General features: G+C 36.9%; 1 protein-coding gene across 1 annotated transcript in view; it reads right to left on the bottom strand.

Moving 5' to 3' along the window:
- The window catches only part of LOC110441836 (protein ABHD13-like), a 17,676-nt gene extending 5,093 nt beyond the window's left edge, over positions 1-12,583 (bottom strand). The window contains exons 1-6 of the mRNA XM_021485103.1: positions 12,249-12,583; positions 9,925-10,147; positions 7,348-7,448; positions 5,523-5,776; positions 3,334-3,438; positions 353-460 (exon numbers count right to left, since the gene is read on the bottom strand). Of these exons, the coding sequence (XP_021340778.1) occupies positions 353-460; positions 3,334-3,438; positions 5,523-5,776; positions 7,348-7,448; positions 9,925-10,147; positions 12,249-12,483 (1,026 nt within the window). The 5' untranslated portion in view covers positions 12,484-12,583. The remainder of the gene's footprint in view (positions 1-352; positions 461-3,333; positions 3,439-5,522; positions 5,777-7,347; positions 7,449-9,924; positions 10,148-12,248) is intronic.
- Positions 12,584-13,582: the final 999 nt, after the last annotated feature.

Below are 13,582 nucleotides of genomic sequence, written 5' to 3'. Positions count from 1 at the left end.
GTTACAATAAAACTTTATAACAAACTAAGGTATACTGAGGGGGGTTACAATAAAACTTTATAACAAACTAAGGTATACCGAGGGGGGTTACAATAAAACTTTATAACAAACTAAGGTATACTGAGGGGGGTTACAATAAAACTTTATAACAAACTAAGGTATACTGACGGGAGTTACAATAAAACAGAAACTGAAAATATTGTCTTCCATCTCGCACCGGATAAGGCTTGCTCCTGTAAGCTAGGCTACTGTCTACTGACAAATTTTAAGCGACTAAAGAGTAATTTTGCAAATTATATAGGGAGCTATATAAATGTTGTATATTATCCTACATTATGTTATTATAACTTACATCTTTGAGAAACTGTAGAAAAGCTTCATAGTAACCAGAGCACATCCAAGTTTCATTATGGGTACCTTGGTCAAACCTGTGTATTCGCTTCATTCCACTCCCAGACACCTACAAACAGGACAGGAGTGTGTAAACATAATAATAATAATAATCATTTGAGGTTCTTATATACCACTTTATCACCACCTAGGTCCTAGGCCATCTCAAAGCGGTTCACATATTATTATCCGTGGTTATAGGGCCTTTGTAACCATCTAATATCTTTCTCAACTCCCTGGGGAGCATACGGTCGGCGCTCACCAGCTAGCATTCAACAATTCCAGCACTGCCCAACCACATACTCATTTACAGCCGAGTAAACTGGAACATGGGGAGTTAAGTATCTTGTTCAAGGATACAACAGAGTGCTGTGATGTGACTCGAACCTGCAACCCTTCGGTCACGAGCCCGGCATCCTACCATCCACTAGACTACTGTGCCTCGTTATTATATTTATTGTATGATTATGTACATGTAAATGGTGAGAAAATAAGCTCAGTAATGTTCATAAATAGGCATTGAGAAGTTATTTTCCTGTTGAATGTATGTTGTTTTTTCTTTATTCATATTAAATTATAGGTTGTGAACCTTTTAATTTTCATAGATCCTGGAGAACTGTTATGCTTTCAAAAAATGCAGGCTAACCCAATAACAATGCAGATCACCTGTACATGTACAGCTAGCAATACCTGGTAGGCAGGTCACTTGTACAGCTAGCTAGCAATACCTGGTAGGCAGGTCACTTGTACAGCTAGCTATCAATACCTGGTAGGCAGGTCACTTGTACAGCTAGCTATCAATACCTGGTAGGCAGGTCACTTGTACAGCTAGCTATCAATACCTGGTAGGCAGATTATCTGTACAGCTAGCTAGCAATACCTGGTAGGCAGGTCACTTGTACAGCTAGCTATCAATACCTGGTAGGCAGATTACCTGTACAGCTAGCTATCAATACCTGGTAGGCAGATTATGTGTGTAACAACATGACCATGCCACATGTTGGTCAAATAATCTGAATTTTAACAAATTAGGTGGCATATTATACTATAGCTTCATACTTCTTACTCTACCTGTTGATCTTACTCTACCTGTTGATCTTACTCTACCTGTTAATCTTACTCTACCTGTTGATCTTACTTTACCTGTATAACCTACTCTACCTGTTGATCTTACTCTACCTGTTTATCTTACTCTACCTGTTAATCTTATATTACTCTACCTGTTGATCTTACTCTACCTGTTGATCCTATATTACTCTACCTGTTAATCTTATATTACTATACCTGTTGATCTTACTCTACCTGTTGATCTTATATTACTCTTCCTGTTGATCTTACTCTTCCTGTTGATCTTACTCTTCCTGTTAATCTTACTCTCCCTGTTGATCTTACTCTACCTGTTAATCTTACTCTACGTGTTGATCTTACTTTACCTGTATAACCTACTCTGCCTGTTGATCTTACTCTACCTGTTTATCTTACTCTATCTGTTAATCTTATATTACTCTACCTGTTAATCTTATATTACTATTCCTGTTGATCTTACTCTACCTGTTAATCTTGCTCTACCTGTTAATCTTGCTCTACCTGTTGATCTTACTCTACCTGTTTATCTTGCTCTACCTGTTAATCTTATATTACTCTACCTGTTGATCTTCCTCTACCTGTTAATCTTATATTACTATACCTGTTGATCTTACTCTACCTTTTAATCTTGCTCTACCTGTTGATCTTACTCTACCTGTTTATCTTGCTCTACCTGTTAATCTTATATTACTCTACCTGTTACTCTTATATTACTCTACCTGTTGATCTTACTCTACCTGTTAATCTACTCTACCTGTTGATCTTACTTTACCTGTATAACCTCCTCTACCTGTTGATCTTACTCTACCTGTTTATCTTGCTCTACCTGTTAATCTTATATTACTCTACCTGTTATTCTTGCTCTACCTGTTGATCTTACTCTACCTGTTTATCTTGCTCTACCTGTTAATCTTATATTACTCTACCTGTTGATCTTCCTCTACCTGTTAATCTTGCTCTACCTGTTGATCTTCCTCTACCTGTTGATCTTACTCTACCTGTTGATCCTATATTACTCTACCTGTTAATCTTATATTACTATTCCTGTTGATCTTACTCTACCTGTTAATCTTGCTCTTCCTGTTGATCTTACTCTTCCTGTTAATCTTACTCTCCCTGTTGATCTTACTCTACCTGTTAATCTTGCTCTTCCTGTTGATCTTACTCTTCCTGTTAATCTTACTCTCCCTGTTGATCTTACTCTACCTGTTAATCTTACTCTACGTGTTGATCTTACTTTACCTGTATAACCTACTCTACCTGTTGATCTTTCTCTACCTGTTTATCTTACTCTACCTGTTAATCTTATATTTCTCTACCTGTTAATCTTATATTACTCTACCTGTTATTCTTGCTCTACCTGTTGATCTTACTCTACCTGTTAATCTACTCTACCTGTTGATCTTACTTTACCTGTATAACCTCCTCTACCTGTTGATCTTACTCTACCTGTTTATCTTGCTCTACCTGTTAATCTTATATTACTCTACCTGTTATTCTTGCTCTACCTGTTGATCTTACTCTACCTGTTAATCTTACTCTACCTGTTAATCTTACTCTACATGTTGATCTTACTCTCTGCCATCCTTCATCTTCATAAACATACAAATTCCAATAGAAGAGAACTTTGTATGGTATGCAAAGTCTACCATAACATCACTAGTTTCTGTGATTTTATATTAAAAATCGATTACGTGGGCTGCTGGTTGTTATGTGTACATAAATACAGTAACACAATTAAACTGTTATACGTAAGTATTGTAAGTAAATCAAACTACCCAGTAACCTCATACAATGAAACACCATTTTTTCCCCATGAATATAACTTCTACCTGTTTTAAAAGATAACATAATTACCTGATGGAGTTTTGTCATCATTTTGGGCGGAATGAGATCGTCAGCTTGTCCCGACAGAAATAACGTAGGAAGCTTTATTTTTTTAATTCGTTCAGCTGATGGATACTGCAGATGAAATAAGCATAAGTAATGATAAAAACACCATTTAACAAGAACACTGCAGTAAATAATACCCAGATCAATATTTCTGAACCATAACAGACTGTCAGTCATATCATGTAAGTATCACAGTGTCAACACAACAATAAACACTGAAGTTAACACTGATCCAACTAGAAATGTGACCTAAACTAAAATACTGAATCAAGGTCAGAGGTCAACATTATAAAAAATAAAAGTCATGCAATTAATGCTGTTACCATAGAGGAAAATTAGCATGTGAAATTACATGACAATAACTACAGCAGTCAGTCCATGACTGACCTATATAACAAAAAATAGCCAAGGTCATAGAGGATTTCAGCAGCATCAACAATTTTAATGAATCAACATTTCTATTGTAGCAGGATTTTGCTAAGGGACATTTAGTAAGATAGTTCAGCTTGGGAGTCGAAAGAGGAGAAGAGAGTTGGGTTGGGGAATTGAGTTAAAAAGTCTTGAGGAATGAGGTTGAGTTAGGGAGACCCAATTGAGAGGTAAAGAGATGTAGAGGAGAGTTAGAAAATTAAGAATTAAAGTGAGAATTAGGAAGTGAGTAATAATAGTAGTTTTAGCTGTAGTTTGTAGATCTGTGCAGTTTTACAGTTTATAGTTGGAGATAATTAAGTTTGAAGTGGATAGAATGAGTTCACAATAGTGACGACTTGTATAGTTTCTGACAGATTAAAAACTTTTGTTGTAAATATAGCGTAAATATAAATATATTTATTTTATTGTTCAATTAATTTGAACTGGGGGCAGTGGAAATCGAGAACAGAAAGTATCAGTAATACAAAATAGAACATAACACTGGTGATCATCAGTGGAGTTTGGATTACTAACAAGTGGCCCAGACGGCCTGTACCGATCACATGTTTCTTTTGTTACATGAAACTGACATATAGGTAACTTCAGACCAAATTTGGTAACTAGAACACAAGACATTTTAACATCTCTTAAACAATTTTTAAGATATTGTTGTTTGAAATTTGAATTTTAAAGCTTTTAACCTAAGTTGACCTTTGACCCCCGACTAGCACTTAAAGTTGACCTTTGACATCATTACTGTAATTAAGAAAAATATTTGCACTGCTGGTCTTCATAACATACCAAGTATCATGACTCTAGTCCAGATGGTTCTTAGGTTATTGTTGTTTGAAGTTTTTAACATATTTGACCCCCGTTACCTTGAAAGTAGGTCAAGGTTACTTTAATGAGGAAAGTTTATAGCACTCTATTCTAGGTACCTACTGGCCAAATATCATGACCCTGGGCCTTATGGAACTTGAGGAGAAGATTGTTAGAGCTTTTAACCCGTTTTAACCATTGACCCCCGACTAGCACTCAAAGATGACCTTTGACCTCATTACTGTAATGTAGAAAAAGATTCACACAGCTGGTCTTCATAACATACTCATGTATCATGACTAGTCCAAATGGTTCTTAGGATATTGTTGTTTAAATTTCTTTAACATATTTGACCCTTGTGACCTTGAAAGTAGGCAAAGGTCATTTTAATGAGGAGACTTTATAGCACTACATCCCAGGTACCCACTGGCCAAATATCATGACCCTAGGTCTTCCAGTTCTTCACATTTCGGGCAGGTGAGCTAAAAAACACTTGGTAGCCCTTCATGCCAACAATAATTACTGGCCAAATATCATCACTTTAAGCCTCTTGGATTTGATTATTGAGAAGTTGTAGAAAGTTGATGCCAGCCAGATGCCACATCATGGCATAAGCTCAGTTGGCCCTTTTGGCAAGGAGAGCTTAAAAATAGGTTTTAGAAAAAGACCTGTACTTGTGGCCTTTATATACGAAAAAAAGTGTTTTGCTTATCTCAAGCATAACTGTACTTAGCATGTAAATTGTATTTCGTTCAAGATAGATTTAAATTTGCAACACACATAACTGTTGGTATAATATAATTATGTTCTTTTTTTAGTAAAAGACAAAATGTATGTTCATGAAAATCTTCCCATTATTTATAAAAACATAGATGTCTCATAATCATAATACAAGCTTAATGAAATAAAAGTTATATACTTACTTTATGTTTAAATAATATCTGAGGCAATAATTCCATCAACTTGAAATTAAATATAGTCCTTCCAATCTCGGGTAGGCTAGTAAAAGTATTTTCTACTACTAAGGCTGCTATATGTTGTGCATAGAAAGGTTGAGCTGCCAGCCACACTGCTACAGCGCCACCTAGTGAGCGTCCAAACACCACAATCTTCTCGCTGTTTATATCATTCCTGCCCAATAGGAAGTTGATGGCTGCCTCAGCATCTCTGTACAGACCTACAGCAGTAATAAGTCATTAATGATATATCACGACTCGGTCAACATGTCTACCATGTATAACACACATATTGACAAAAGAGTAGTTGGTTTGGAATTGTTTTGTTTAGCATCCTGTTAACAGCTAAGGTCATTTAAGGGTGTGACAATTCCAAATATATAACTGGTTTAATTCACAGTTTTCAGATAAAGATGGACTGATCTTAATATGGAACTGATTTTAAACCTACAAAGATCAAGTTCCTACAAAGATCCTACAGAGATCATGTTCCTACAAAGATCATGTTCCTACAAAGATCCTACAAAGATCATGTTCCTACAAAAAGATCATGTTCCTACAAAGATCATGTTCCTACAAAGATCATGTTCCAATTCCTTTGTCAGGCACCAGAATATGTACAACCCCTGGAATTCTTCTAACACAATACCATTTGTATGTTTGTTTGTTTGTGCTATACATCCTATTATCAGCTATGATCATTTAAAGATGAACCAGGTGTAGGTGATAGAGAGAGAAAAAAACGAAGAGCCTAGAAAATCCCCACCTGTATTCCACCAGTAGTACAGGATGAGACAGACTTAGCTGTTTCTGAAGGAGAACCTTCACGTTTACCATAGCCTCTGTATTCCACCAGTAGTACGGGGTGGGAGAGACTTACCTGTTTCTGAAGGAGAACTTTCGCGTTTACCTTAGCCTCTGTATACTACCAGTAGTACAGAATGGGATAGACTTACCTGTTTCTGAAGGAGAACCTTCACGTTTGCCATAGCCTCTGTATTCTTCCAGTAGTACAGAATGTGACAGACTTACCTGTTTCTGAAGGAAAACCTTCACTTTTACCATAGCCTCTGTATTCTACCAGTAGTACAGCATGAGACAGACTTACCTGTTTCTGAAGGAAAACCTTCACTTTTACCATAGCCTCTGTATTCAACCAGTAGTACAGAATGGGACAGCCTTACCTGTTTCTGAAGGAGAACTTTCGCGTTTGCCTTAGCCTCTGTATTCTACCAGTAGTACATAATGTGACAGAATTACCTGTTTCTGAAGGAGAACCTACGTGTTTACCTTAGCCTCTGTATTCCACCAGAAGTACAGAATGGGACAGACTTACGTGTTTCTGAAGGAGAACCTTCACTTTTACCATAGCCTCTGTATTCAACCAGTAGTACAGAATGGGACAGACTTAACTGTTTCTGAAGGAGAACCTTCACTTTTACCATAGCCTCTGTATTCAACCAGTAGTACAGAATGGGACAGACTTAACTGTTTCTGAAGGAGAACCTTCACTTTTACCATAGCCTCTGTATTCTACCAGTAGTACAGGATGAGACAGACTTACCTGTTTCTGAAGGAGAACTTTCGCGTTTACCTTAGCCTCTGTATTCTACCAGTAGTACAGAATGGGACAGACTTACCTGTTTCTGAAGGAGAACCTTCACTTTTACCATAGCCTCTGTATTCTACCAGTAGTACAGAATGGGACAGCCTTACCTGTTTCTGAAGGAGAACCTTCACGTTTACCTCAGCCTCTGTATTCTACCAGTAGTACAGAATGGGACAGCCTTACCTGTTTCTGAAGGAGAACCTTCACTTTTACCATAGCCTCTGTATTCCACCAGTAGTACATTCACACCACACGAGGTAAAGAATCCATGGCTGTTTACAAGCCTACAATTCAAAGAAAGGTGTATGATTTACAGCAGAAAACTTCAATTTCCTACAGAGTTATTGGTTTCTCACGTACACATTCTATATCAAGTGTAGATAGTGTTCACCATTCCCTTCCCCATCTAAATATTGTGTTAAGTAAAGCTGTGTACTTATATTCGCTATCACGATTTATATAAAGAAGGTCAAAAGTTGTGAAAATTAATGATATATGATCTGAGGAAAACATGTCCCATATATACACTAAAGGTTAAATCATGCACCGGTATTTTATATTTTGCTTGAGAAATGTCAAGATATGCAATCATTGTTTCAAAATTCATTCCGTCTGTAGCTTCGAAATGTTTAACTCCAAAACTTTTTCTTTTCAGAATTGATGAGGTTTTTAGACGTTCACACTGACTACTATTAGTCCTCGAGTCCAATCTCCTTGATTTCAGCAATGACAAGTGAATGACTTAACCCAGCTAGCCAACTGAAATTTTAAAGAAAATCATCGTTTCACACTAATTTTTAATAGATAGATTAAATACCCCTTTGAGTCTTTTATAATTGTTTTGTGGCACATAGTTAGCCCTTTTGGCGAGTATTTCCTCATCAGTATGCAAAGCGAAACGTTTTGCCATTTTTTGGAAACAGCGAAGCAGACGACGAATGCGAGTTGTCTCCCGTTGCCCGGCCACAAGATACAAAGACACGTGACCCGTATACCCCTTGTAAAATCATGTGATTCCACCGTATTACTGCTGAGGATCATGTGACATGACCGTATACCCCCTGAGATTTATGAATGTGTTTTGGTACACTGTAGTTCCTAGATTTTTCTCAAAGGGGTCATAATGTCATTTTAAAACTACTTTAAAGGTAAGTTTAGGATATATATTATTATATAAACCTTCGGTATAATTTCAAATGAGGTAAAATCAAGGCCTGTTCTTTGGGATAGCTTCTGAGGCCACTATAGCAGAAGGAACACTAGCAGCTGGTGGCTGTCCTTATATAAACCTAAATCATCATAAAACAATCTCACTTGTCAGTCATACAATGACATATACCTGCAAACTTGTTCGAATTTAAACAGGGGAGATAATGCTCAGAACTAAAAGTATAAACAAAATGTGTGTATATACACCCTAGGGAAAAATAACACTTTATATGAATGGCATCTTTATCAGATCTTAGCAATACAATGTAGTTTATCAAATTCACTAGTCAAAAATTCTCAATTTTAGAGTCAGAAGTCTCCTATCAATGATAAAAGGCTTAATGGCGCTCACTATTGTATCCTCAGACCCTCGACTCAAATAGCAATTTATCATATTTTTTTAGGTCACCTGAGACAAAGTCTCAAGTGACCTATTGCGATCGCCTTTTGTCCAGCGTCGTCCGTCGTGCATCCGTAAACAATTTACATTTTCGGCTTCTTCTCCAAAACCACTGAACCAATTTCAATGAAATTTTGCAGAAACCTTCAATGGCCAAGGGCCAACTAAAATTGTGAATTATATGGTCCTCAGCCCCCAGGGGCGTGGCCAAAAAGGGTAAAATTGACTGAAAATTCAAAAATCTTCTTCCCAAGATCCAGATATGGTAGAATCAAATACTCTTCATAGATGTAAGGGTCTTACTAAAATTGTGAATTTCTTGACCCTGGGGTCTCACATTTCCCCCTGGGGAGGGGGTAAACTTTACTTTAGTTTATATAGGGAAATCACAGTTTGGACCAAAATTTGTTTAATTGCCATTGGAAGTAATTCAATTTAGGTTTGCATTATCAGTATTGGGTAGCATTTTGATAGTATGCACATATCAGCCCCGACTGACCCCCAGGGGCTGATAGGTGGGGCCAAAAAGGGTTGAACTGACTGAAATTTCAAAAATCTTCTTCTCAAGACCCAGATATGGTAGAATCAAATTCTCTTCATAGATGGAAGGGTTTTTAGGTGCTCTACCAAAATTGTGAATTTTATGACCCTAGGGTCTCACGTTTCCCCCTGGGGAAGGAGGGGGGGGGGGGGCAAAATTTGTTATGGTTTATAATGGCAAATGATACTTTGAATATTACATGTTAATAACTTGATTGGAAATATAACCTTGAATTGACAGTTTGATACTTTGAAAATTTTGAGCCATCCCTACCCCCAATGGCTGTAGGGTGGGGCCCAATGTAGTCTGTGTGTTAAAATAAAATTTCTTCATTTTCCTTGTTTAGAATCAGAGGTGCTAGTTTCAAATACTTTTCAGTATTAAATCTGCATGCTAGATATTGAATCAGGAGGTTTTATTGTTTTTTGTCACTTTGAATAATATTTCTGTTCATGTTAAAAACAAAAATCAACTCTCTGTATAAATATATCAGTTGACCGTTAAGGCCCATGGGCCTCTTTTTTTTAATGGTAATGGACTCTTTGATAAAAATATTGATGTTTGATTTGCATTTCCTTTTGAGAATCCATTAATATTAATAAATGCTTACCTGTGGCCTATATTTCCTGCATTGCCATGAAAATATATCACAGTCGGAGCATTGGCATGCGTGTGTTTGATTAAAACAACGTTGATTCGAACATTGTCCGATGTACGGATGAAGTGATTTTCGTATGGTAGATTGATGGTGTTGGGGAGCTGGACAAACAGGCGAGACTGTGGGGGCTGGTCTGGGTAGTATAACAGCATGTCCTGAGCATTGTAAAACAATCCTGTAAAATCAACAAGATATTTATCAAAAGATGCATTATATCATAAAATTATATTTGTGTACATATTGTATTTGTCTTGGTCATTAAAAACTACTAATACCTTTATAATACCTGCCATTTCAGGGGAGTCCAATATTATATTTTGAGTTAATAGTCTGCACTGCAGGTGTTTTATATAAATTCTTGTAATTATTACTTAACTTTATATACCGACAGAAGGTGGTATAGTGTCTTTTACAAGTCAATTAGGGGGTCACAGGTTTGTTGAAGAAAGGAGGAATGTAGTAGAGTGAGAATGTGTCAGTGACTAGTGACCATGTAAATGCTATAAATGATGGACACAGACAATCTTGCCTCTACTGTAAATTACAACTTGAAATTGATCCATGTCTAGTGCTTTCTTATTATACAATGCTAGCTACAAATGCCATATATTATTATTATGAGCGGAGGGCTGCAAATTAAACAGGAAGATAAATAGAGCGAACTGAAGGGTGGGGCGGCCATATTCTAGCTAATTCAGTGAAATCAGGTAGCTCAATTGGTAGACCGTAAGACTATATAGCTAGTAAGTCAGAGGTACCAGGTTCAACCCCTATCGAAGGCAATGAAAAAGTAATGACCTCCATTACATTTGGCACCCAACAAAATATACCCTCGGAATGTGGTATAGGGTCTTGTTTGTCTTTGGGGTCTTAGACTTTATTAAAGGAGGGAGGAGTGTAACAGAGCTGGACAGGGTTGATCAATTGCGGTTGACCAGGTAGCTCAATTGGTTTGAGTATGTCTCGAGTTCAGGAGGTCCCAGGTTCGAAAGCTGGTCTGGCCGTTATATTTCTTTTTCACCTGTTACCAAATTGGCGATCTTGCCAACCACTACACTTGTGTCTTCGGGGGCGAAAAAGGAGGGGGGAATGTAGCGGATCGTTGGTGACAAGGGTAACTCAATTGGTAGAGTGACCATCTAGAGTTCAAAGGGTCCCAAGTTAAAATCTCTGCTGATTGAGCTATATAGCTGAAAAGACCTATAATAGCTCTATTGACCTATCTGAAATAGCCGTCTTTTGAGCTATTTTCATTCGATTTTCATTTTTAAGGAAAACGAAACAAAGTCGCTTTTAAAAGAAGATTTTATTATTAGGTAGATAACAAAAGACATTAAATATAGTTTTTATTTAAAAAAAATAAAGATGTAAAATAATCGAAAATTTAACATTTATGAAAAATGAAAATAAACATCTAAATGTATGCTTTCTGTAGTCAACATTACCATCAACCTTATTGTTTTATGCGACTTTGCGTTAATCTAATGAGAAAATATAGCTCAATACTCTTCGGGATTATTAGAAGATCATTTACTTTTTAGGACGAATCGTTTTTAGACAGTTATTTAAGGCTCTGGTAAGACCGCATCTAGAATACGCAGCCAGTGCGTGGAGTCCGTATAAACTTAAAGATATCCAGATGATAGAGAATGTACAACGGAGAGCCACTAAGCTTCTACCTGGATTTAAAGAAATCTCCTACGAAGAACGTTTAGAAAAATTAAAACTACCGACACTAAAACACTGAAGGACTAGAGGTGATTTGATTAACGTTTTCAAGATTGTGAAGAGGAAGTTTGATGCGAAAGTCACGTCAGACATATTTGTCTACGATAATAACGAAAGAACACAAGGACATAAATTTAAGCTTTATAAACAACGATGTAGTACAGAGCTAAGGAAAAACTCGTTCACGTTTAGGGTAGTTGATATCTGGAACAGTCTACCGGAATTGGTTGTAAATGCAGAAACCACGAAGGACTTTGAGATCCTGTTGGATAACCATCTGAAGGACACTATTTACAATAATTACTGATAATGACTTTTAAAATAACTCTTTTGGGAATGTTTATATATGTTAACCAGTGACAATATAATATTTTTATACTATGTTTTGTGATATGGACTTAGAGGCTTTCAGCCTGCGTCCATTATTTTTCAATTAAAATACAACTTTAATTTGTAGGTGAAGGACCTGCTATAATATTGGCGAACGAGAAGACATCAATAAATGAATACTATAGCTAAATTGCGTATCATCCAATTACATTGCCTACCTATGAGAGCGAATATGAGGAGGAGGAATGTAACAACGCCCCCTGTAGTCCAGAACGCCAACAAAAGAATGAGTGCTGCAGAAGTACAAAGCTTCCAAAAGCGCATAACAACAGCAAAAATAAGTCGAGTCACCCACTCGATCGTCCGAAACCCTTTCCCCATCTCTGGCGAGTTTGTATCTAATTCAGACTCAGCTATTCGGTTTGCTGAACCAATGTCTACATTTTCTGTCATATCAACTTAAAAGTCTGTAATCCAGTTCTACTTTCGTTCTTATTTCGCTTTGTCACCACTTTAAAACGTGTCTCTGTCGGTTTCCGACGTCCATGTTTGTTTGGTGAGGAAGGTCATAGGTCAACTTTTCGAGGGAGATGTCATTACTTCAGTTTGAGGGAGAAATTATTGTCTGAGTGGCGGCAAATTCAACACAAGGAAATTTGCAGAAGAAATTATGCGATACTTGTCCTTTTTTATCCCATATTCTAATCCCTTTGCACGTATAAATTAGTAAAGATCAACCGACTTCCAGTTTTAATACAATCACTCTTAATCACGAGCACTGTGTAAATTAACGTCACTTTACTAATATTTTTAGATTTTACAGTAGGACTGTTTAACGCTGTTAGTGCAGGCAAATTCGGCGTCACATTGATAAGGGTGCAGTTACTAATTCGTCCGAATACGTAGTATCAAAATGTCTTCGTGCACGTAGTACTGACTGAGGAGATGACGTCACGGAGCAATATTTGTGAATCACCAGACCTTCCTTGGTTTTGCTAAAAGGTGCAGGCAGTTTCGCCACCTTCAAATATTATACCACCGACTTAGATAACACCCTCTAATCTAATTCCCTCTAATCTAATTCCGTGATTTCACTAATTATAATTTGCATGTGATGTACGTGTTAAAATTTTGTATGTTTATGTTACACAAGTCGTACTGATGCGAACAGCTCCAAATGTGTGTGTGTGTGTATATAACAATGATTAACAAATGGCCTTTCTAAGTTGTTAGAGATCTTTAATTTTCGGTAACTTGAAGAAACTGATTGCTGTCTATGTAAGATAGCTGGGGTCGGTTGAGATGAGGTCAATTTAAGTAAGGGGCCAGGGAAACATGTACATATGTAAACAATGGAGTCAGCCCGATACTCTTTAGAACACGTGGTTCACTCACGTATAGTCCAAATTATTCTGACGTTTTATCGACTTTTTTTTTATATCAGTCTGTCGTCGATTAACGACAGACCGATATTAAAAAAATCGATAAAACGTCAGAATAATTCGGACTAACTCATGTACAATAGCGGTGAGTTGTCAACGTTGTTTTTGTT

The sequence above is a fragment of the Mizuhopecten yessoensis genome, unplaced genomic scaffold, assembly GCF_002113885.1.
Source record: "Mizuhopecten yessoensis strain PY_sf001 unplaced genomic scaffold, ASM211388v2 scaffold716143, whole genome shotgun sequence".
NCBI lineage: Eukaryota > Metazoa > Mollusca > Bivalvia > Pectinida > Pectinidae > Mizuhopecten > Mizuhopecten yessoensis.
Note: the sequence above shows the minus strand (reverse complement) of the source record. Positions and strands in the feature narration are given on the sequence as shown.